General features: G+C 35.2%; 1 protein-coding gene and 1 pseudogene across 1 annotated transcript in view; one reads left to right on the top strand and one right to left on the bottom strand.

The window, feature by feature from the left end:
• The window catches only part of MAN2A1 (mannosidase alpha class 2A member 1), a 193,798-nt gene that overhangs the window by 74,499 nt on the left and 92,138 nt on the right, over positions 1-27,161 (bottom strand). Inside the window, exons 10-13 of the mRNA XM_004484085.5 lie at positions 21,436-21,635; positions 18,482-18,664; positions 14,190-14,304; positions 12,745-12,812 (exon numbers count right to left, since the gene is read on the bottom strand). Of these exons, the coding sequence (XP_004484142.2) occupies positions 12,745-12,812; positions 14,190-14,304; positions 18,482-18,664; positions 21,436-21,635 (566 nt within the window). The remainder of the gene's footprint in view (positions 1-12,744; positions 12,813-14,189; positions 14,305-18,481; positions 18,665-21,435; positions 21,636-27,161) is intronic.
• Positions 664-4,024, top strand: LOC139439839 (protein FAM98B pseudogene; annotated as a pseudogene).

The raw sequence follows: 27,161 nt of genomic DNA, 5'->3' as shown, positions 1-27,161 counted from the left end.
GGATGCAAGTTGGAAGGACAGGAGGAGACAAAGATGATCAGGGAAACTCTGCAATTTATTGTCCAAACAGACCACTTTTGAGAGTGAAAGGGGACACTAATGAAAACACTAGGATATATGTTCACTCAAAAGATGAGACCCAGGTTTCTAGCCTCTCTTTCTTACCTCTCTCCAAGGAAACTGGAAAGTTAGGCTAAACATTTATTTTTAAAAAGACTTTTTTCTTTTTTTGAGTAATGAAAATGCTCTAATATTGACTGAAGTGATGAATATGCAACTCAGTGATTATACCAAATGCCACTGATTGTACAATTTAGATAAATTATATGGTTTATGAACAATAAGAAATTGGGTGGGTTGGGGGGAAAATACACCAGATATAAGATTTGGACTACACTTAGTAGTAATACTTTGACTATGCTCTTTCATAATTTGTTACAAATGTTTCACAACAATGCAAGATGTTTATGGTGAGGTGATATATGGGAGCTATGTATGATGATATGCATGTTTGTTTTTTAAATTCACAACTTTTACTATACATTGTTTATGTTTATGCATGAATAACTCAATAAAATTTTATAAAATAAAAAATTTTAAAGCACTTGTGACCACAGAACAGGTTTTAGAGAGGATGAGAAATTCAGTTTTAAACATGTTGAGATGGAGGTGCTAGTGGGCCATCCCAATGAAGCTGTCCACCTGGCCATTGACTATTCAGGTCTAGAACACAGGTTACTTTCTCAGCAGATACAAATATTCAGGGAATCAAAAGTACACTGACAATAAATTAAGGTAATGGAGTAGGAGAGAACACTCTCACCAGAAGACTCTATTTTTTATATCTTCCCAATGCAAGACTGCTACTTCTTTCAGGTGTTAGCATAATCTGAAGTTGATTGTTGGCAAACTACCTTTATGTTATGAAACTTCTGTCATAATTAGATGGACTTTTCTACCTTCATTTTGGTCATCAAATTTACAATAATGTTCTGGATTTGCCCATTCATTCCACATTCTTGATTTCTTATTTTTGGTTTATCATCAGACAGCTGAGCTGACTTTATCAAGTAAAGTTTTTTAAAAATTTCTTTTAAAAAGAAGGAAGCTACCTGTGGTACGTTTTGTGACTTCATATTTCAAAATGTCTTTTTATTGCATTCACATATGAAAAATAACTGAGTATAAAATGATTTCTAAATTCCATAGTCTTCTTGTCACAAGAAGAAATTTGTCTAATATTTGTTCTATATTTTGTTCCAACAGATGTCTTACTGCCTGCGCACTCTTACAATATTTCCTTTTTCCTTTGAATTTAATTAAGTGGCCAAGATGTGCTAGAGTTGATTCTCTTTTTACTTATATTATTTAGGGCAGCACTCAGCCCTTTTCAGCTGTACAGTAAGGTCTTTTCAGCTCAGAAAACTTTTCATCAATTATCTTTGATGACTGCCTCTGCTCTATTTTTTTTTCCTAAAGAAAGTCTACAATACTTTTGTTGAAATCCTGTTCTCCATACCTGTCTTTTTTTCTAATTGTTTCCATTCATCTTCCTTTTTTCCACATTCTTGAAAAGAATCTCATTTCTGGTTTTCATGTTACTTGTCAGTGACACTAATGAAGATGTTCCATTGTTGCCCCTCCAACAATCCTTTCTTATTTCACTCATCTCCTTTTTCATATCATTTTGTCATCTTTCCACCTCAGATTTTCACTTCCTGTTTTCTATTTCTTAGAGGCTATAACTCTCAACTTTTTGAGAATTGCAAGTAGTTTTTTTTTTCCTTTTTCCTCTTCTCATCTTTGTGATAAATCCTTTTAAGAGGTTAGCTCTTCTTCTGAATCTTCAGGATATCCTCCATTTTTTCTCATTTTGTAGAGATTTTTCACAGGTTTCCTAGTGTAACTTTCCACTTACTTATCCTCATGTAAGCAGACATCTAGTCAGACATGCATTTGTCAAAAGATGGGTAAAGATTATCCTTAGTCTTTTTTATTGTGGTACTGCTCAAAGTCCCTTCTCTTACTTAGCGTTAGTTAACACATAATTTTTGAGCACCTACAATATGCCAGGTATTTGTTAGGAGGTTCAAAAGCAGCCAAGTTCTCTGCTCACATGAAGAGAATAGTTAAGCAAGGGAAATGGACAAAAAAGAAACAAATGAAATAACCAGAGCCTGTTAATAATAACATGAGGGATATAAAGTAGATGTGATGATAAAGAAGAGAATGAGTGAATAACAAGCTCACATGCAAAGATCCAGCCTGATTTCAAGTTTCCCAAAGGCTTACATCCAGGGTGGCTGTACCTGATGGTGATTTGGTCTTCTATACCAGCTCTGAACAAACGGAGGACTTCAAGCTATATAGCTGGAAGAGACGACTATAGTAAACTTTTGGCCCATGCCACTGGCAACAGAATTTGCTTGTGCAGACACTACCCTAGAGGCAATGCTCTAGAATTAGTTCCCTATTTGTTTCTAGTTTATTTCTGGAAGATTCAGTCTACAAAGTGGGTGTAAAATACACAGAGCAGAAGCCCTTTCATCAACATGATCAGGGCTGGCAACAGATCAGTTATCTGAAAGTTAAAATTACCTTTAAAGTTAAAACAGGAAAACTTGAAGACATATATGTACTATGTTTGATGTTTTATTTCACCATAAAATATCCTAATCTGATGTAATAGCAGGGTTTTGCTTTACCACTAGAGTTCCATGTTATATTTTCTACATAACCATAAGAACATGATAAATCACCTATGATTTCTAACTTAAGTTACTCTAAAGTAGAATAAGAACTTAAATATTTTTTTTAAAATTACACAATCTGAACAACTTTGGCAGAAGCATCATGAGAAGGTCGGAGCAGGTCCTGAACCTACGATGGAGGGAGACATGCTGGACACACCAGAGGGCTTGGCTGTAAGAGCAAGCCCTTATCAAGGCAGGGGAGGGTGGACTATCTTCAGAGCTCTGTATTTGGTTAGGATCTCAAATAAAAAAACTGTGCAACCTGGAAGCAAGTATCACTTCAGTTGGGAAGGATCATCTAGAAAGTCTCCAGGTTGGGACAAGTGGGGTTTTTTTGTTTTTTTTTAATGGCATGCCCCTGTTCTGTACTAATATTGGAATATATTAAACACCGATTGAAAATGGATGACTGTATGAAACTTCTATTATGGTAAGTACAGAGCTTCAAACTTTACAGATCTTACAGAACAAGAAATGTAAACATTTTTAGTTAGATAAAAATAGTGAAATTTATCAGGAAGTTCAAGCTATTTGTGATGCCCTCGGTGTACCGAAGTCAAGGACTTCTGACATTCTGCTTATGCTAACCCAAGTGGAATCAAAGGTGAAGGATATACTCTCAAATGTCAGAAAAATCATGTGGAAAAACCACTGCTGACAACTGACTTAGGTTCAGAAGAAGCAGAACAACCGGAAGGAATCAATGATGCTCTTTCCTGTGAATACGAATGTCACCAGGGGATGTTAACAAAACAATTAGATCTGACAGTGCAAACCTCTGGATGGTCTGATAAAGCAAAGGTAAAAAATGACAGAGCAAGAATTTCCTAGCCTAAACACTAATACTTGTCACCCAAGACAACTATTACATTGGCGCATCTACTTGCTGCTCGTGAAGATCGATGCAAGATCATTAGGACAAGTAGTAGCACTGGCAGCACTGTGCCATTACCAAGGTGCTGATGGGAAAGGTGCCTGAGAGGGGAGGAAGTCTGAATGAAATTGGCTCCCTGCCCTCCCAAAACGCCACTTTGGCAGAAGAGACAAGAAGGCAGAAGGGGTGTTTGGGGTGGTGGTGGGAATGTGGAGAGGAGGTAGTGAGAGTGGAAGATGTGGCTGGGGGAATAGAGGGGACAGAGGAGGTGGGGGAGGCAGGGGAGGATGGGGGGAGGAGGTGGTGGCTCCAGGGCATGGAAGATTACAGTGGAAGAGGGGGCTATGGTGGAAGAGGCTATGGAGATCCCTGTGGAGGAAGAGGTGGTGGTGGATAAAGAACACATTAAAGGGAAGTGGCCCAATGGATAGGGTGTCTGCCTACCACATGGGAGGTCCACGGTTCAAACCCTGGACTTCCTTGACCTGTGTGGAGCTGGCCCATGCACAGTGCTGATGCACACAAGGAGTGCCCTGCCACTCAGGGGTGTCCCCAGCCTAGGGGAGCCCCACACGCAAGGAGGGCACCCCGTAAGGAGTGCCGCCCAGTGCAAAAGAAAGTGCAGCCTGCCCAAGAATGGCGCCGCACACACAGAGAGCTGACACAACAAAAAGAAACACAGATTCCTGGTGCTGCTGCTAAGGACAGAAGCAGTCACAGAAGAACACACAGTGAATGGACACAAAGAGCAGACAAGGCGGGAGCGGAAGGCAAGGGAAATTTAAAATATCTTTTAAGGAAAAAAAAAGAACACATTAAAAAACTACAAAAATTAGACAGCAGTGCTTACTTCTGAATAGAGTAGACATAATATTCTAAATAGTATTCTTGAGTGCCATCTTTGAAATAAACACTATATTAGACTCCCTGATATCATTCTTGAATTGGGTTAATATGTACAAGCATTGTCTTATAATAGCATTCGATCTCTCAGATGAAGTTATTTTTTCCATATTCTATATACCTTGAGCATGTTGACTCTTAGTAAAAAAAAAAAAAACAAAAGTCATTTTTTAAAAAAGTATTTATTGCCTTCACACTTGAAAAATGGCAAGTATTTTATTGTCATGATTGAATTTAGACTGTTAGCTGTATTTTTTCAGGTTTGAGATACAAAAGTGACTCTACCTGTAATGGAAGGGAATATAGACTCTGCTGTCCATATTCCTATGGATGTGTTTCGTATTTGTTAATTCTGCATTACAAAATAGAAAAGGAACTGATAGTTTTGTTCAGTAGGCAGTTGTCTTGCAATTGTTTCTTCTTTTATAACCAAAAAAGACATGTACTAATTTTACATGATGGTGTGAAACATCTTCCTATAAACTGGTTTCTTCATTTGTTCCCTTATTTTAGATATCTAAATATTAGAAGGCAAGCTGGGTTGTATGAGACAGGATTAAGGTAGCACTTCCCTGCTTCAGTAGGTCAGAGGAAGGGCTCTTGCATCCCATGGTAATTCTTATTTACAGCTAGATTGAGAACACAGGGTTAGGCAAGGTCAAAGGCAAAGGGATCAGGAGTTGTGAATTCAAATTATGACACTAGCCCAGGGATATTGTCAAGGATTGAGTGCCCTCATTTGTCAAACAAGGAATGTGATATTTGCCTCCTCAGTTTGCTCCATAAATACCTAAGTACAAATGCAATTTGTTGAAAATTTACAGAGGACCTATTTTGAATAGTTTAGCAACAGGGCCAAGTAATGCATTTTTCTCTTAGTGTGAAGGGTTAGACCAAAAGAGTTGACCACACAACTTTTTTCAGTGCCACTATAAATCAACATCCCAATGTAGGTACCTGTGCGTAACAACTTTCTGTGATCTAACCAACTCAGCAGATAGAAAGTTGTATTGTTAACAGGGGACAAATGGTATTTGACATCTGTTTTGTTTCACAGTAAACCTTGTGGTGCAATCTCAAATAATGTTAAAATTGTAAAAGTGATAATTGTGTATACTGAAGTTACAGGCATCTATTTTTTCAAGCTAACCTGTCAGAGAAATACGTTCAGGATAGGAAAACATAAACTTCTTCATTATTTGTTAAAAAACAAATTACATAATTTGAGTGCAGACTGTTTCTACATCCATATGATTTCTTCCAAAATCTTTTCCAGTCATCTCAGCAGTATTTATCAGTAACTCACTGTTGTTGAATGTTTCCAAAGCCCTCAACTTCATAAAAATACAACTCACTCCTTTTTGCAAAATTCATCATTTTAATAATTATGAAAGTAAAATTGCAAGAACAACTGGATTGGGAATAAATAACTGATTCATGATAACCACACAACTCAACTGAAAGGCTCAATGGAGAAAACATGCAGGCCTGATAGCTAGTATCCAGTTATTTGAAAAGTCATGGGTATAGAAAGGGAATAGAGAGTGTTAATTGATTTACTTAGTCACTTAGTGTTGTTAAAACAGGTTTTACATATTGGAGAGGGGTAGGCTTAAGTGTGAAGGAGAGAAAAAAATAGTTAACTGTTTGTGTAACTGCCTTGAAAAGTAGCACCTTTCCTGTACAAAATTATTTGTCATTTTCTTGTTGCTACAGTACCAGTCTTTCTTTTTTTTTTTTAATATTTAATTTTTATTTATTTCTCCTCCCCCCTCCCCCAGTACCAGACTTTCTAAGCCCTTTCTAAAGGAAAGGGAATCTCCAGGCCTGCTTTTAGGAGAGGATGTTGCTTTTATTTCTAACTTTTTCACTGGTTGGGGGTAACTGCATTTTTTAGTCCAATTCCATCAGCTCTGTGGTTTGTGGATAACTTAGATTCCAGGAAAAGGTTGATTATGAAACCAAGGTTTTAGTGACCCCAAGACTGCTCCTCACCTTCTCATGTTTTCATATGAATTTTCATAGGAAACTTAGACAGTTGTCTCAGGGGTCCCCAGTCACCCATCATTTAAAATGGAAGCATCAACTAATTTTTGCCTTTAATATAATAGTTGATATTTCATTTAAGTCAATATGAGGTTCAAAGAACATTTCAAAAATTATTGCTAATCATTCCTGATGTCAAACAATCAAGAGACCTTTTAGGCATGGGAGGACCTGGGGAGAGGGCCTTTCTCCTCATTTCCTCCTCCAGAAACCTTTATATCTCCCTGAAAAATCAGGCAAACTGCAAGCCTGTGAATCACTGATTCAGAATGGCAAACACCAGCTAAGGTTATTTTATGTATATACACATAATACAGCTATAATTACTCCAAAAATAGTTTCAACCAGTAGTTAATGAAAAAACGTCTAACACAAAATTAATATATCATGTTGATGGAACCCTTCCATTCTCCAAGAAATGTTTGTCTATTTAAATAATTTATTGTATACTATGCAAACAGACTCTTGAGTAAAATATCCCTTCTAAAAATATACAAGAAGATAATAAACAGGAATGAAGACCTGTTTCTGGATAATTACAGAACTGGTCAGTATATATCTTGAAAAAGTCAATGGTAACAAAACACAGCTTCAAATACAACTAGCAGTGAAAATATACCATTTTGTTTTGTTTTGTTTTGTTTTGAGGTACCAGGGGCTAGGGATTGAACCCCAAATGTGGAAAGCCAGCACTCAATCACTGAGCCACATTGGCTTCCCCGAGTTGTTTCTTTGTTTGTTTGTTTTGCTTGTTGTTCATTTTGTTTTTTCAGGAGACACCAGGAACTAAACCCAGGACCTCCCAGGGGGGGAGGCGAGAGCGCAACCCCTTGAGCCACATCTGCTCCTCCACAAATGTCTTTTACAAGCAATTTATACTTAAATGGAAAAGCTTCTTAGAGATTTTTTGAGTCCATTAATAAGGATAAATTCCTAAAAACATGAATGATAATAATACCCAGATAGAACTAGACTAGCTCAGTTTTTATTAATTTTAGTAGTCTCCAGTATTGCCAGTTAGCAATTTCCACATCTAAAGAAAAACTGTACAGAAACTACATTCATTTGCTCTCACAATAATAGCCTCTGTAGAGGGTCTAGGGTGTCAAATTCTAGTCAAAACCATGTGTTCTATTTATTACCTTGAAGTCCATTCAGATAATTCCAGACCTTGGCACCCCACTTTCAAGAAAGGAAACCCTCAACCTTCCTGACATTACACACTTATTCTTCTGCTAACGTTTCACATTTCTGTACTAGTTTTCTAATACATGGCAGAATTTGAGCTTAAACCATTTAATATAAAAGCAACAAGCACAAGTTTTACACTAATTATCACTGCAAACCCTTTTCCATCTCTTCAAAAGAAAAAAGTCAAAAACAAAGCAAGATCTATCTTGACAGTTCAGCTCTCGATTCTCTCAGACTAGAGCTACCTTGGTTCAGGTCAGGGAATTTCAGTCCAGTCCTGAGGCTACAAGAGCTTCTACCCTACCAAATGATATTATAATAAATAATACTGCCAGAATCTGAGCAAATTGGAATTCTCATTCCCTAGAAATTCTATTTCTCAACAGTAAAAATGAGATGGTGAGCTTAAAATTAAATTTTCACTTAAAATTTATGCTTGAATAACTGATAATTAGAAACTTTCTTAAATACATTCTTACTTGGTATAGAAAAAATATTAATGACTTAGTGACAAATGAAAACAATGAACTAAAGTCTTGAATCTGATTATGGTATTACAAACTTTAATTACTGCAAAGAGCTATTTAGCATCACCAATAATAAAAGCACATATTCTATGTAAATTTTAAAATTCCATATATAAAATCCCATCTGGTAAGATCAACTCATTCAAATATTTGGGAATATCTTTAATACTTATTCATTTTAAAGAGTCCCCCTCCCCCAAATAAAATCTCAACCAAATTAATTCCATAAGAATACAATGATATGAGGTGTAACCTAAAATTTTTCAGGTCTCGTGGCATGAAACTCTAAAGTTTAAAAAGAGCAGTTATCCAGATACTGAGAAAATTCAAAATTCTTGAGGTATTTTTAATTTATTATTATTGGTCATAGTATTTCCTTTACTAGGGAGTACTGTGGCATCCAATCTCCAAATACTAGATGAAAGAACTTCCATCTTGAGAGAACAGATGCCATGATACCATATTCCACATAGAACGTGAACCACGCTCAATGCATATCTCATATCTAAAGCTTATTATTCTTATAAACCTACTCTTATTTCATTTCAACAAATCTTTACTGAATTCTAACTATGTTGGTGAGGTATGAACGTGAAAAAAAATGAAAGAAATAGTTCCTACCCTCAAGGAGCTTGCAATCCACTGGGGATTAACTTCAAATAAACATATTGGCAGAAATAAGCCAGCATTAACTGCCAGCCATATGGATAAGCCATTTTTGGATTTGATTAAATGAAATTTGTGAGTCAATATCATAATGGGATGACACTGGGCCATCTTGGGAGGAGGGTGATATTAATTTGCAAATGGGAGGTATGTGAACTATGATGACCCATGAGTAAACAGGAGTAGTCCCCAAAGATGACTGCTGTCATTCCCTTTGCTTCCTGTATTTGCTGTTCATATCAAGAAATAGTGGATAATTCTGTTCCCTTTCAATTTTGGCTGGGACACAATGGGAAGAAGAAGTCCTAGCAGCTTGCTTGACCAATAGTATGTAGTGGAAATGACCTTCTAGGGCTTCCAAGGCAAGATCCTAAGAGGCCCTGAGGTTTCCACTTGGACCTGCTGGAACTCTCACTTTTGGGATACTCTCTTGGAACCAGTCACCATAGTAAGGAAAGTCCCAGTCATTCGGAGTGTCCATTTATGGGCACTAACAGTCAACAGCTCCAGATGAGCAAGCTCTCAGCCCACAGCCAGGAGCAAATTCTAGCCATGTGAGTGAGCCCTCTTGGACACTGCACCTAGACAAGCCTTCAGGGAACTCCAGCCTCAGTCTCCAACTGACTGCAATGATATGAGAGACCCCAAGCAAGAACTGCCCAGCTGAACCCAGGCAACGCATTGAACCATGAGAGAGAGAATAAACTATATTTTAAGGTATTAAGTTTTGGGATAGTTTGTTACACTAAGACATAGTACTATCGGGTTAGATTTCATGCATAGGCAGTCAAAATCTCTAGAGAATGTTTATACTAGAAATAATTTTCTCAGAGCTGTGTTTTCGGTAGATTCCACTGGCAGCTACAAGTAATGAGTTGGGGCATAAAGAAATGAAAGACAAGAGGGCAAGAAGTCCAAGCACAGCATAAATGATGACCAGGAACCTGAAAAGTAATAGGAAAAGAGGAGGAGGCAGCTATCAAAGATGGATAGAGGTAAAATTTTAAAGATTCTCCAACTAATGAAACCTAAGGAGTAAGAAATGGTAGACATCAAAGATGGGTCTGGGGGTTCAGAACAGACAACTGAAAGGAGAATGATACTATTAATCAAGATCATGATTCAAAGGGAAGCAGGTATGGAGAAAACTGGAGGAAATTAAATTAGAGGTGCTAGGAAGTCATCAGGGAGAACCACTCCACGAGTAAATGACGATATAGGTATGAAATGCCTTTTGTGAAATTGTTTCTTGTGTCAGTTTGATATTCTATAACCACCCAAGCTCAGAAAACATTGCCTTTCCTTATTTCATCACACTGTTACTGGTTTCTTTTTGAGTTAATGCCTTATTTTTTGCCCAAAGGAAAGAGATTGGGATTCCTTATTATGAAGTAACTTGCTAAAAATTAAAAGCACTTAAAAGTAGATTTAGGTTAGATTTTTATTAATGGCCTCAAAATTCCATTCATACTTTCCTATAATTAAAACTCTTCAGGGAAGCAGACTTGGCCCAATGGATAGGACGTCTGTCTACCACATGGGAGGTCCGCGGTTCAAACCCCTGGCCACCTTGACGCATGTGGGGCTGGCCTTTGCGCAGTGCTGATGCGCACAAGGAGTGCCCTGCCACACAGGGGTGTCTCCCGTGTAGGGGAGCCCCATGCGCAAGGAGTGCGCCCTGTGGGGAGAGTCGCCCAGCACGAAAGAAAGTGCAGCCTGCCCAGGAATGGCACCACACACACGGAGAGCTGACACAGCAAGATGACGCAACAAAAAGAAATACAGATTCCCGGTGCCGCTAATAAGAATAGAAGCGGTCACAGAAGAACACACAGTGAATAGACACAGAATGCAGATAACTTGGGGGGGTGGGGGAAGGGGAGAGAAACTAAGTAAAAATTTAAAAAAACAAAAACAAAACTCTTCAATATGTAGGCTGGAAAGCATTTTTCTCCCCAATAAATATATTTACACCTCCTAACTTCCTTCCTCTAGCATTAGTAAGGCTACGGTATCAGTTTCTGCTGGCTAAGGCTGGGATACAATGGGAAGAGAAGAACCACAGAGCACATGTCTTCCTCCAGACTAGGGGAGCTTAACCAGGGGTCCATGGACTCCCAAGGGGGTCTGTGGAAATATTTCAGGAGTCCATGAACTTGAACTGAAAAATATCAACTTACTATCTTTATTTTCTGACTTCTAACTGAAATCTAGTATTTCCTTCACTTACAAATATATGCAATAAATTACAGCAGTACTTATTTCATATCACATTACAGTTGTTGCATATCTCAAAAAACCGCTTACGCTCAACCATACTTCAAAACTGCAGTAGTTGTTAGACCCGACACTAGTTGAGCGGCATAAAACTATCTGCCGCTACATTGAGAAGAGGTCTGTGGTTTTCACCTGACTGGCAAAGGGGTCTGCAACAAAAAAGGTTAAGACTCTTACTCTAGACCAACTGCGGCCTCAGCCCCACGCATCCTACCCACTCACTCCATCTCACCTACCCCACCACGCACCCACAGGGGAACTAATGGTAGATATTAAAAAAGCAAACAATACAGTTCATAGATAAGAGGAATGATTTACCGGCACCACAGTTTTATTAGAGATGGAACATTTAAGGAACAGGTACATGAATCAAACCACTATATCAAACCATTACTTATTTCAAGACAAAGAAAACAGTAACGTTTTGTAATTTTTTAATTGATTTTTCTATTATCCTATGATCCAGCACTCTGAAAGCTCTTAAGACTTCAGCAATATTACTGACACTTTAGCATTACTACAAAACACTTACCTTCTTGTCCTCAGGTGTAAGCTGTATGTGCCTTAGGTCTAGTTACTGACTAAATTTAGACAACTAAGGCTTTAGTCTACACCACAGCAAAATCCCAATTTTTCCAGCAATTGTTTTTGTTCTATAAAACTTGTATCCCATATTTAAATAATTTTAATAAGGTATACCTAGTTAAAAATCATAAATTATTCCTACACACTTATTCTATCATGCTACAATTTATAAGAGGTGATACTAAACTTCTCAATTTAAGATAGTGAAAAGTTACATTTAAAAACATAGTGGATATCTGGGTATACAGGTCATAACTGATGAATATTTGGTCATTCAAAACAGATGATTTGATGAGCAAAGAATTACCAATGAAAACCTAAAACACTTCTTTGTAAGTAGGAGGTAATCACCAATTAAACACTGTGATTTTAAGTCAACTGAACACATTTCCAATTTACTTCAGTATAAATCAACAGTGTTAAAATAAGACAGTTGGACAAGCACAATAACAGCAACAAATGAACAATTTACAGTAGGAACCATGATCTAATATTAATTTTTTCTTAATTTGAAAAACACAATCAGGGTTAATAAGAACAGGATTCTAAATATAAAAGGTTTTCCACAAAGGATCTAAAAACCAACATATCATATGATGATAAAGGGATTTTTTTCATCATGAAGCTACATTTTACCATTAAACACCAAATATCTATGAGAAATGGTAATTGTTCTATAGTTTATTCAGCAGTCAACATACAAAGCACAATGCTAGCTATTAGCACTGAACATGACATAGTCCTTACTCTCAAGCTCAGTCTGATGGGAGAAAAATTCATTTCTTCAGAATTTTAAAAAAATTAGTATGTTGAATAAATGATACACTTCCTTAAAATATATGCTGCTAGAGAACAGAACCATGAAAACCCAGGAACTCAAGCCAGATAAGTGGTAAAGGTTTATAGGAAATTAGGTATTTACCTTGGCTCTGTACTCAGCTTTATTACATTTTTTTGTTGCAGAGAATCTTGTGATTTTTGTTCCAAATCCTAGAAAAAAAGGAATAAGAATCTTTATCTTACTTTTTAAAACTCAAGTTTCAAAATTCGTTATGCAATAGTACCTTACAAAAATCTTGAAGAAAGGTACAATAAAAGGAAAACAAAAACAAAAACAAAACACCTCTTTCCAGCTCTATATAGTCCATCAAAATTCAAACAAAAAAGCCTTCTCTGTGTGTATTAGGGTGTGTTTGTATGTGTACATTTAGACATGAAGCACAATCCTCATATGTTACCAGTGGGGACCAAACTGGGGCTAGATTCTGTAATGAGGAGTTCCAACAAGATCCAAATAAGTCACAGTTCTAGGGACGATTCCACAGAAGGTTTACTATCTTACTTTTGTACCATATGTTCCATAGCCTTAAGAAATGTATGTCCATTTCATGTAGTATCTACTTTAATATGAAAATGTGTGATCAGACTTAATTACAGCATTAGTATATGAAAATATTAAACTCTATCTCTAATTCCAGACATGTAAATTAAAATTACATGTAAAATCCCAAAGCCTGTCATTCACTATAGATTCTACAAAATTAAAATATCTGATTTTGCCAAGTTAAAGTACAAAGAGGGTTGCAATTAACTATTTGAATGATTTTCTTCCTTGCAGCAGATGAAACAACGAAGGAATAGCATGAGCATGTTATAACTTTCATAGAACATCCTGTTTTATTGGTTCATCTGATCCAACAACACAGGAATGGCAGAAATAATCATCCCATTTTACACATAAATGAAAACGAGGGCTCTTAGATGCTAAGTAACTTTTTCAAGACCCAGGCAATCAGGTCAGGGACTGAGGCTAATAGCTTGTTTCATAATTCCTCAAACACTGTTCTTGCTCTATTGTTATACATATCTCAGCACTGCCCATAGCACTCCAGGAATTCCGGATGAAACCAGGAGACAATTTAAAATCATTCACATTCAAGTTTAGCAAGAACAGATTAAAGACTGACAGCAATTCAAATACAAGGGGCTTCTAATTAAAGCCAAGCAAAATAACTAATTATTACGCTGAGCTGCCTGTCTTACAATATCATCTTAATAGCATTCTTAAAAAGCTATATGTTTCATTCACCTTAAAATTAAGTTTCTGGTTTTATTTTTTATGCTTAGATTTAGTCAGAAGAAGAATTCCATTTCAATTAGCCTGCACAAAATAAGTCAAATACGAACATACTTATAGGAAAAGAGGACATATAGGTAATTCATATAAAATGATATAAAATCTTTCAAATAATTTTTAAACTAATTATATTTCAATCTCTTTTCATTATGTGTCTCAGTTCCTTTTACAAACCTAATAACAAAAACATCGTACATTTTCTGATGAATATATAGAAGATATCAACTAACCATCTTTAGGAAGGTATCAGAAGAGTAATAATTGTAAGTGTGTTTGTCCTTCAAAATAAGAAGAAGTGCAGAATCTCCAATTATCCTCTTCAATTTCATGAATGATTGAAAAAGTCTGTGAACCAAAAATTTTATTAGTCTGAGAAATAATTCAAATATCTGCATACCATATTTTCAGTTTCTTTAATAATGGCCAAATCACTTGGACCTTCTCCGTGTATTTACAAAGTGAAATCTATCATGAACCTATAATGAACCAGCTCTTTTTTTCCTCCAGAATTAAGTACTCAGAAAAAAGGTTAATCAGAAAATAAAACTAATACGAATATATGTAAAATAGAAATTTTTCTGGACACACTTGAAACAAATGACCTTACTAAAATTTCTTATACGTTCCATGACTATCCTACCAAATAATGAAAATATCCAGCATGATCAAACCAATAGCTTCAAGGCATTCAATTTAATTGAAAAAAATTATTTTATATTTTACTTTAGAAAAATCTTTAACAAGGGTTGAAACAAAAATGAAAGAAGATATGAGATTTAACTTTCAGTTCATAAAAAAATTCAAATCATATGCACCCCATTCCACCAAAATTCAAGTAGATATCTTGTTATACTATTTCACATTCCTTTCTAGACAATTAGATAAAACTGATCTAGATAATGAAATTTGTCTTCATTCTTCTTACTTTTCTTGGTCAGTGAAATTATTAATATATTCAAATTGTAATTTTATGTCCGAAGAATCAAAGGATGTTTATGAATCAATTGATTCAAGATCAATTCTGGAATATAAACATGTTGCCAGCTATTTCTGAAGCATTCCTATGGGAAAAGAACTCGATTCAAGTTTATTCAAATTCAATTCCGTTTTTTTTAAGGCTTTACAGAGCAGGCATCACTAAGTAAATTCATACTAGAGAAATTTGTGGAGAAACCTTGCTAATTATGTTTTCAATCAACTATCAGAATGAATCTATTATGTTTATAGAGCGATATTATTTTCTCCAACACAGAAACTTTGGATCTATGCCTTAAAGACAGTTTTGTTGGCATGCAAAAGGAAATTTGTAAATGAATTAGAAATGACTTCTTTTGGACAGCATTAAAGATTTTCTTCAAAGATTTAAATGATCATGATCAATCATTATTAGATACATTTACACAGCACACCTGTAACTTTAGTTCTAAAATCTTGTGGATTTGAGTTCACGCCATCATCCAGGTAAATTTGTCAGTCTATTCAAGTGTTTTCTTAGATCGGAATAAATGTTCTCACCAGACTAAAAAGCCCTATGAATGAATACAGCTATGGGAACAAGTCCCTCAATCTAAGTCTCCTTCTATTGACTACATAACTATCTTTATTCAATAGGCACTCCAAATGTGCAGAAGCCATGTTCTTCTCCAGATAAAAATCTTATGCATATTACAGTGTATTAAAGAGTCCTAATTAAGAGTATGTGAAAGCCACAAATCAATATTTGCATCCTAACAGCACGTATGCACTCTTCTAAAGAGATGAATATCACCAGGATATAAAATGTTTTTAAAACAAAACGGGACAAATAAGTTTGAGGAACATTGGGTATTTAAAATGTGTCAAAATATTTCATCAATGTGGGATTTCTCAAGTCTTCTAGTAGGCTATTCATCCTGTTTATATGAAACACAGTTCAGGACACATCACAATTTTCTTGTTTGTTGTCACTGCTGTTGTTTTAGAAGATGTTATCATGTCTGTCGTTCAATTGTTTGATCTATATGTTAAGTCCCTCACCCTTACCCTCTGTTCAGTTTTCTCCCAAGTATATTAAGTCTAATATAGGAAATGACAGATTTCTAAAACCTTTCTCCAACTGATCCCAGTGCCATTTCTTCTTCCCTTCCAGATACTCCCCATTGTCCATTTTTAAACTGAACATCCAGTATAGTGACCTACCCAAATTCATTTTTTCATGTCATGTTTAGAATTAACTTCCAAGTATGCCTTGTTTTTTGGTTTGTGTGTGTATATGTGTATTGTTTTTTAGGTACTGGGGCCAGGGATTGAACTCCAGACCTTGTATGTGGGAAGCCGGTACGCAACCACTGAGCCGCATCAGCAGCCCTGAGCTGGTTTCCCCATGTTTGCTTGTTGCCTGTTTTTTTGTTCCAAGGAGGCACTGGGGACGGAACCCAGGATCTCCCATGTGGGAAGAAGGTTCTCAACTGCTTGAGCCACATCCACTCCCCCATGATGTGTTCTAGCTCCAGTTTAAAATTCATAAAGACTCCATCCACTCACTATTGAGAGCATGACTCTAAGAGTCACCCACAGGTTGGCTCAAGGAGAAAACTAGAAGGAGCCTGGACCCCTAACAACATTGTGTCACACTTAATCTGCTACCTGCAGGCTTCTTTCACATAGCATAAAAATAAAAAGGGTAAGGTTTATTTTGTTTAAAAGGTTGCTATTAATAGCAAACAGAAGCAATCACTAACTCATAGACCTGTTAATGAGGCATTTCCGCCAGTATGTGAGTGAACAGCAGTCAAGAGGCCAAATACTAGAGAGCTGCAATGCTAGCTGTATATATTTATAGTTCTCTAACTTGTGTTTTGAAATTTCCTACAGAAGTTGTCTGTACTAATGACTTGATAATCAATCGTGACTTTTCAATGAAGTGTTAAGTGCTTGCAAAGCAAATTTACAAACATCAAGTACAATTTGAGAATTTTTTTCCCTCTAAGATAGAATTTTATTGCTAGAATGTTTTTATAAGCTGATAGCAATACAAAACGTATGGAGGAACTAACTGCAGGCCTCCTGAAGTCCATCAGATGGAAAATACTCTGTAACAAATACTCAAAGGCCTGTACCCAAACCTCTCTCAACAAGGCAGCCAAAGAAAGAGGGCTAGTAGTCATGACTCCTCCATTTCCTCTTATGGACTGCCCTCTGGTCTGATTCTAAACAGCCACACTTTTAAATTTTTAATAAATAAGGAGTTGGTATAAAGGAAAAATAGAGGATCTAGCCTTACTTTCAAAAATTCTTTCTACGGGGACAAACACCAATCATTATCATCTAATGGGCATTCTCTACTTTAAGCGCAGCTCAACCTCAACAGTCAGATATCAAATACATTTACCACAGAAAACTGCAAGATGCTATCATGAATATTTATTTTTAAGAACTTACGAACAAATTCTCAAGACTGTTTCTTTCCCTACTTTCTAGAAAGGCAAGCAAAATATAACTAAACATTTAAGTAATACTTATTTCAATTAGTAATAACAATTGTAGATCAATTGTCTAACGTTGACTATATATGCTATGTATAGTTTTTACATGTAAGAGCATTTATAGGATTCACTATATAAGTCTATACCATGAGAAATTCACAGCATATTTTCAATGATTTAAAAATATTCAAAGCATCCCATTGTTGATGCAGGGGGCAGGGGAAGGGAGCTGGAAAAATCAACTGTTGTGAAACAAAAGACTCCTTCCCCAGTATAGAAGTACCCTCTGAACTATTTCTAACTAATGGACACCCAAACTCTGGGTGGAGCTCTCTTTTAACATAAATGGTTAAAAGGTAAGCCTTTCCAGGATTAAAAGATTGTTTACAACTAGTTCTCTCCTATTTTGAGTCAAAGACTAAACTTGAATCCCACAATATGAAAATAACTGAACTTCTTCTCCTACATTCATCAGTCAGTTCTTCAAAGAACTGAAGATAGCTTTGATATCAAAACCAAGGCCATCCTTTTCATTCCTCATTCCTTATATTATCCACACATAACAATGTTTCCAGGTCCTTCTTCCTGGCTCAGCCTCTTGGCTTATTATTTTGTGCTAGTGTCCCTCTAAAAATTGAGGTATCCAAGAACTGGATATGAACTAGGATGAGATTAGGCTGGTATAGAGTGAAGTGGGGCTTTTTATTTCTCTGAATTATAACTATGATTTATTTAATGCCAAATCCTTGGTCAAGAAGATAATCCCAACTGCTACACAGTACTTATGAGAAATTAGAATCAGCTTTAGAATAATGTTTTACTACTTCATTTCCAGAAGTGCATTGCAATAAAAATTTGGGACAGCTAGTACTCTGTCAAGAGATTACTTGAAAAGTGCTTTGAAAATTGATGGTGTTTTGCTATAGTAATATTTACAAAGGATACCATTATAAATGTGGTCTGATATATATTAACAATGTCATCAAAAGTTATAAGCTTAAGATCCAGTATTTAAAAACAACTCTTTTATTAAGACCACTTTTCACCAATTCCATTACCTGGTACCATAATCCACCACAACCCAATCTTTTGCAGTTCCTGTGATAGCATCATGGTGTTGAAACAGTCCCAGATTTCTTCTGGCTTCTGTCAGTGCCTCATAATGCGATGATAAAAGAAGTTCATTGATCTTGTATTTCTGAGCTTGTTTCAGGGCGAAATAGTAAAGAATTTCAGCAGCCCTAATTGCATAAAACAGTCATTAATTTTTATTTCAAGGAAGTTTATTATCTAAAATATGTGGTTTGATGCCTTTTTAAATGAGTTTCTTTTTTAATCCACAATTTTGGTACAATTTGTGAGAAAGATACTGATGATAAACATTTCAATAAAACCATCAAGGCCTACATCTAATACAGCTAAACTGTCCACCCTCAAGAACATCATGTCTAGCTGATGATATTGGTATCCCCTACTCTAAATGATGCTGGAGAGAGGCCAGCACTAGTTGGCAGCAAGATGGGTTTGTTTATGTACAACACAGTGAAAAATATGTGAACACAGCAATGAGAACTGGATTAATCTCTACGTCCTTTCGTCTCTCCATGGGCAGTGCAGACATGTACCAAGCAAGCCATTACTCCCACATGGGAACATTTAAGGAAGCGTTGATGAGGAAATGCATGGTTTATATGACAGACTAAGAGTAGAAGCAGAAAACAATGGCCCAAGAGCTCAGCGACAAGGTTAGTTTCGAGTATTGAATGATAACATGTAACGTCTATAAAGAATTTAACAATGTAAACTAAAAAATGATGAAACACACATTGTCTTATTTTAAAGGAGAAAAAAACAGCAATTTAGTCTAAGAATAGATTTTGAGCACGCTATGGGGATTTATGGTTTCCAGTACACCATTTTTACAAAGGGTATGGTTCAAGCAGGTATCTAAATAGTTCTTTCAAAGGAGACAGGGCTTGATGGAGTGAAAAGTCTAGGAAGGTTCTATATGCCAACTATGGTAAGGATGATGGAGACAAAGTCTGAAAATATATCAAGGCACCAGGAAGAGGAGAGATTGGAAGTCCCGTGTGTGTGTGTAAAAAATGATGAATCCAAATAAGCTCCAGTTTTAAATCCCAACACTTTCTAAAATCACAGCATGAGAATCACTAAATTAGAATTAAGTATATTGTGTGTATATTTTGCTAGCTATCTATAGCAAATATCCCTGGTTTTGAAAAGAGCATCTACATACAACATGTGCAGATAACCTAAAATGTTAATAAGTTGATTTAAGTGAATTTTAATAAGTTGATTAAGTGTATTTCTGAGCTTGTTTCAGGGCGAAATAGTAAAGAATTTCAGCAGTAAAGAATTTCAATTTTGCTTAAACTTTTAAAATTTTATCCACATTTTTATACAGTGAGCATGAGAATGATTATTACTATGATCAAACAATAAACTTATTTTCAAGTAAATTTATATTTTGAAATGTGTAATTATTTTTTATTTTGTTACAAAGCACCTGAGCTTTCTAAATATATATTACTAGCAATAACTATTTCACTTTAGGTATGTTCAATAAATGAAGATTCAATTGAAATTTCTTATGACTCTTTGCCACTAAAAATAATCAATAATCAATAATCACTAATGCAATAGCACTCACTAATATGAACTAATGACAATGAGCAAACTCATGGAGTTAAAGTCTAGAGCATAGGTTACTTGCTGCATCTTACAATAGAAAGTTTATTAACAGAATAACATAAGAGACAGATGACCTTTTATTGGTAAGTGTGCATAAACTTCCACAATACATAAATATTTTTATTTTATTATAAAAATATGTATTTACCTGGCATATCTGCAAACAACCCAAACAACAGTTAAAAGGTTAGGCTTTTGAAATAACAGTAATAATAATAAAAACACATACTACTATACCAAAGTGCAACTCTTGAAGAAATTTATAATTTTATAAAGCCTTTCCAAAATGTACTCAGTTCCCATTAGTACACAGATGGAAGTAGAGATGATCTTTTGTTTTAATATTGAGATTTATCATGGAAACAATACACACATAGAAAAGGCCCTGAGAACCCCCTTACGTGGTTTATTTTTACTAAAAAGCAGCCATACTCAGTTACTTAGAACTGTACTCTCCAATGTGGCTATTTACATTCAAATTAATTAAAATGAAATGAAATTCAAAAAGCAATTCATCAGTCACACTAGCCACATTTCAAGTGCTCCAAAGTCACATATAGCACAAATGGTTACCATACTGGACAGTACAGAAAAAGTATATTTCTATCACTGTAGAAAGTTCTACTGGATGGTAATTAAAATTTCTATAGGACAATGCTGGTTTAGAATGTGTTTTTATGTTTGCTATTGAATTTTCTATCCTCTCCATGTCAGTTTGCTTTTTAACCAAGTACTCTGTATGCTCCATCAGTTATCATCTCGTTCAAATTTTATTCTTCTAAGCAGAAAACTCATACTATCAAAATGTTTTGTGATAAAAAATAAATAAGAACTGAGATGGAGCCTCTAAGGTCTCCTATGAATACAATATATTAGTTTTGGAGTATGTTCGTTGAGGCCCATAGTTTGCTGCTGAGAGGACCTATTTGCTACTTTTGGTCCTTGCCTGTTTTCCCAACAATTAAGCCTGCCAGACTACTGACCTGAAGACACACATGATTATGTCACTGAATACTACTATGGTGTGTGAATAATACAGATCATTAATTAGAAATACATAAAACATAGAACACAAATCCCAGAAAATCTAATTAGATAATCTGCTTTTCCTTCCAGAACAAAAACCAATGCAATAATTTGACTACACTTTAGAGAAATCTCTCTGATTACATTAAACATTCACAATTACTTAAACACATAACACTGCATAAATACTGTATATTAGACAAGCCTCTACAAAAACGCTATAACATAAAAGAAGTTAAATTAATAAAATTTAGCTTTCTAAAGGCAAATGTACCTTAAATGTGATTCCATGATTCTATCCATTCGTTTGTAAAAGGGTCTCGATGTAAAGTAGCCACTCCAATAATGATCATCTCGGTCAGCGTAAGTGAAGAAATCTCCACTTAGAACAGGGAACATTGATTGACTGTTCTTTCTACTTGCATCTGCTTTATCCAGTGCATCAAAATAATCTGATAAAGTTCCAAACTTTATCTATTAAAAAAAAAGTTATACATCAATTATTCATCTCTACCTATAATTCATTTCTACCATAACTTGTCCTTCCAAGTTAAGCTAAATAGAAGCATGGGTGAAAATAGTGAGTCTCTTTTACTTGTATCAAGTCCCAAGTTAACTAAAAGAAAAACCTGTAAGTAAGCAATTATAAGAAAAGCTATTTAGACTACAAATGTGTGGCTATGAAGAGTCTATACCTATGTCTAGAATTTCAAAATGTGCAAGGATCTGGGCATGAAGTCATCCAAAGATGGATGAAAGAGGGGGCAGCAGCAAAAGACACATATTGAGGACAAAACGTTCCAAAGTCTGAAAGCACACTTTTTCAGCCATAAAAATGAAGTATGTGCATGTGCCATGTCATTTTCACATACCATTCCCTCCTTCCTCCTAGTTTGAGTTCTTGTAAAAGGAGAAAAGAATACAAGGGCTACAAGGAAACTAGATCATCAAAAAAAGCAAAAAAAAAAAAAGGACCTTCTCTACCAGCAAGTACACTGTACACTGAGTAGAAATAAAACACAAATCAAAGGGGAAAAAAATCATTCCAGACCTTGTAAATAGATATTAAAACCCAGTTTTGGCAAAAGTAAGTAGATAATTCAACAGGGACAAGTGTTACTTTAATAGTAAGATGCTGTTTATAGTTTTGTTTCCTATCATGTACATATATACATACTAAATAAAATATTGAAAGCCACTTTGATTCAATAAAGGAGAACAATAATTATGAATAGTTCAAAACAGTAGTACCAAGCGTAATGGTTAAGAGCAAGGAATCTGAATCCAGATATCACGGGCTTGAATCCTATCCCTACAACGTATCAAACGTGATTTGGAGCATGTTTCAAAATGTCTACATGCCTCAGTTTCCTCAAATTGCAGTTATCAAAGTGCTAAATGAAATACTTACTACATCACTCTAAGTACTTAAAACCACGGCTAGCCAAAAAAGCTGTAAGTTTTTGCTGTTACTTCTCTACTGCAAAGGAAAAGTTTCAAAAGGAAAGAATTATAACAATGATGGTAAGGGGAATACAAGTTGTAACCGAATGAGTGCTACAATGATTTCTGTAACAGCAAGATAGACAATTATTTCTAAATGTTATGTTTATATTAAAAACAATTTTCACTGTATTATCTTTTATCTTCCTTTCACCACAGTGTGATCTTAGTTAATCTGTTCGTGCTTCCATTTTCTCTTCTACAATGGGGATAAATATAGAATCTACCAGAAAATGTTCAAATTAAGTAAGTTCAAATAAAATGAAGCACTATAAAAAAGTTAATGGCAAATAATAAGCACTCAGTAATTTATGTTAGCTAAATATTACGTCAGCTAGTATTACTCATTCAATACTGTGACTAGGAAGTAGAATGAAATTGTGTATATGTAACCATACAAAAAATGAAGGAAACTAATTTTGTACCAGCAGGTACAGATGATCTCAGGAAGGTATACACAGAGTGGTGACAAAATATTCAATGCCCTAAATTCTCTGAGTCTCACTTTCCTCACCTACATAAACAAAGAATTTCAATTAGATAATAAAAATTTCCTTTCATTTACAACATTAGGAATCTATGGCATACTACAGACTTAATATTAACAACTGAGTATATCCTTTAAAATAGTTCAATTAAACCTTGGTATTAACCAAATAAAATTACTTTCTTCTGGGCAATTTCTCAAAGCAAAGTTTATTATAAATGGTCTAGTAGTCTGCCTTATAAACTTAATTCAGTCTTTAAGAACTAGAAAATATTACTCTAACTAGTTTCAAAAGAAATTATTTGAAGTAAGTTCTTCTATAGAATCTCTCAGTAGTATAAAGAAACATAAAGAATTACCAAAAAAAAAAATTAAATGTTTTTTATTTAATATTTAAATGTTAAATGTTAAAATCATTTAATGGTTTTTGCATTTAAAATAAGATACCTCTATCAGAAAAACATATAACAATTAGCAAATTTTTAGATGTGTAATGATTTAAAGCAAGGCTTTACTAGCCTTGCTTGACTAGTCCAATGCTAATATCTTAGCCATCTAAACTTAACTGTATTTATATTTTTCTTTAATAACAAGAGAATAATAATCATTTATTTCTAGCTATGACAGAGTAACTATCGGATCATGTTCAAATCTGCTTGACAGTATCAAAGGGCAAGCAAAGTATTCAAGACTGGAGGGACAAAAATTCTGGAGAGAAAGGAAATGCCTGAATGTGAGGGAGTCTTATATTTTACCAATTTCACCATGGGGCATTTCCCCAATCCCTGCTCAAGGAATAAAGGCCTAACAGAAAGCAGTGTCCTAGAGCTACAGGCAGCTTAATGGTACAGAGGAGACAAAAACTGGAAATCAGAACTAGTAAGGTAGCCATAACTTGAGGTGTCATGCTCCTGGAAGGGAAATAAAAACTAAGTGCAGAAAAATAAATAAGATAATTATGTGCTATTTTCCCCTTCAAGTCATTTGCCAATTGTTGAGCCCAACAAGGCAAGTATTTAAGAGGCTGATCAGGATGCTACTGCTTAGAGTCTAAAAGCTAACAAGCACACACACTGGTCACCTTGTGGTGTTAGGAAGACAAAATTTGAGTCCAAGGACTGGCAAAATAGAAAAGATGCTGGTAAACAACCCAGACTTTTACATGGGACTCCTGACAGTCTGTCTGGGAAACACACAAAGTCTTACAATGACTGAAACCCAGGCTCCAGGTGCAAATCAGTTCATGTCCTATTGTGTTTAGTTGATGTGGCCCTAATGTAGCTGTCCACCAGAAGAAAATAAAACATGTTCTGGAGGAAGATAACATCACCCAGAGCACATAAAAGTTTTCATACAAAAGACATTCAGTAAAAAAACTGTCAGATGGTAAGACTAAATGACCAATTACAAAGGAAGAAAAACTGACCATATGTGGAGCCATAAAGAAAGTCAACAAATATCACAGGATTCCAGTAATAGAGAATATGATTTCGGACTGCAGAACAAAGCTAGAAATTAAATTCAAAAATCAACATAACTTTTTTATCAAAACTTGAAAAGGATATGACAAGAAAGGAAACTAGTAGACCAACCTCTCTTTTAAACATAGATGCAAAATTTCTAAATAAGACATTAGGAAGTCAAATATAGCAATACACAAAAAGTATTTTACATCACAACCAAACGGTTTATTCCAAGAATGTAAGGTTGATTTAACATTCTCAAATTTATCAATGCAACTCACCACATTACGAGAATAAAGGAAAACAGTCCTATAACCATCTCACTAAATTCAGTAGAAGCACTTGATAAAATTCAGCACCTGGTCAAAAAACAAACAAAAAAACCCACCTCTCTAGAAACTAGGAGTACAAGAAAAATTTCTTAATCTGATAAAGGGAATGTCTAAAATCCTATAGCAAACATCATGACTGATAATGAAATACTGAATGTTTTCCCTTTTATCAAAGCATTTCCACTCTCACTGTTTGCATTCAACATTATACTGAAGGAACCAGCCATTGCACAGAAAATGAACTTAAGGTTACAAAGCTTTGGAAAGGAAGACTTAATTATACATTATTCATACACAGATAATCCAAAAGAATCCACAATAAACTACTAATATTAATAAACAAATTTAACAAGGTTAATAGATACAAATTTAAAATGTAAAAGTCAACTGTAATATTAGAGAGGCTATACCATGTTCATTGATTAGATGGCCCACTATTTCTAAATAAATCAATTCTACTCAATTGGTCCAGAGATTCAATGCCAATCTGTTCAAATCCCAACATTTTTTCTTTCTTCTTTTGGTATATGTAGCAGTTTGATATTATTGGTGAATTCCAAAAAGAAATATTGGATTATGTTTGTAAACTGATCTTTTCCTCTGGGCTTATTAGATTATACTGGATTCAGAGGTTTGTTTGCTTGATTAAGTAATTATGTAAACCTCTTGTGCTAGTAGGACATTGAGTTCCCATCCTTTGATGGGTAGGGACTCAAAGATAAAAGGCATGGCAAACGACAGAGTTGAGGGTTCTTAATGTTAGCGTTTTGATGCTGGAGTTTGATGCTGAAGCTGGAGCCCTGGGAAGCAAGGAACCCTGAACCCAGAGAGAAGCAAGACCCAGGAAGGGAGGACCCAGGAATCCGGAACCCTCACAGACATCGGCAGCCATCTTGCTCCAACATGTGAAAATAGACTTTGGTGAGGGAAGTAACTTATACTTATTACCAAGCATCTGTAAGCTCCTACCCCAAATAAATACCTTTTATAAAAACCAACCAATTTCTGGTATTTTGCATCACCATCCCTTTGGCTGACTAATACATTATAAATTAGCAATTTGATCCTAAACCTATAAAGAACAAAGGACCAATAAGAGTCAATACAATCTTGAAGGAAGAACAAAACTGGAAGACTTACACTATCAGATATTAAGATCTATTATATGGCTGTGGTAATTAAGACAGAATGGTACTGTTATGAGGATACTCAAACAGATCAATAAAATTGATCTAGACATTGACCCAAACAAATGTAATCTTGTGATTTATAAATAAGTTGGGGCTGATTTATAAATAAGTGGGAAAACTATGAACTTCTCAATAAATGGTTCTGGATATCTCCATGGGCAGAAAAAGTATCATGATCCCTACCCTCACACAATTCACAAAAATTAGTTCCAACATAAATGTTGATGGTAAAACAATAAAGCTTCAATAGAGCATATTATTATAATAAATGTATCTTCATGACCTTAAGACAAAAATTTATAAAACAGGACTAAACCATAAAGGAAAAGATCTATATATTAGATTTAAATAAAATTAAGAATTTCTGTTCATCGAGACAGCATTGAGAGTGAAAGGCAAGCCAAATTCTATGAGGCAATATTTTCTTATTCTATTTCTGGAAAAAGACTCAATCCAAAATATACAAAAACCACAAAAGTAAGAAAAAGACAAACCAATATAATAAACAGGGACTTCATAAAAGAGAATACCTAAATTGCAATAAACCTCATTATCACCAGAGAAATACAAAATAAAACCACTACATATATTGGAATGGATAAAAATGAGGGAGGGGGGACTAAAACGCAACACTACGGAGTCTGAATAAGGGTACGGAGCAACTCTCACGCAATGCAACTGGTGCGTTTTAAGTAGTTTATTGTTTGATAGTATCCACTAAAGCTGAACCATGTGTATGTACTAGAACCAAAAAATTCCATCTCATTTTATAAACCTGTATGTACATTTACCAAAAAAATGCATAAAAATGCAGCTTTATTGTCAAAAGAAAAAAACTGGAAATAACCCAAATGTCCATCAACAGTAGAATGGATAAATTTTGGCTTATTTATACAATGCGTACTGTAGATACTATACAGTACTAAAAAAGAAGGAACTATTGCTACACACAACAACATGGATAAACCCTGCAACATGATGGGAATGAAAAAAGCCAGACACAAAAGTACACAAACTTTATGCTG

This window comes from Dasypus novemcinctus, chromosome 2, assembly GCF_030445035.2.
Source record: "Dasypus novemcinctus isolate mDasNov1 chromosome 2, mDasNov1.1.hap2, whole genome shotgun sequence".
Lineage (NCBI taxonomy): Eukaryota > Metazoa > Chordata > Mammalia > Cingulata > Dasypodidae > Dasypus > Dasypus novemcinctus.
This window is presented reverse-complemented; position numbering and strand designations above follow the sequence as displayed.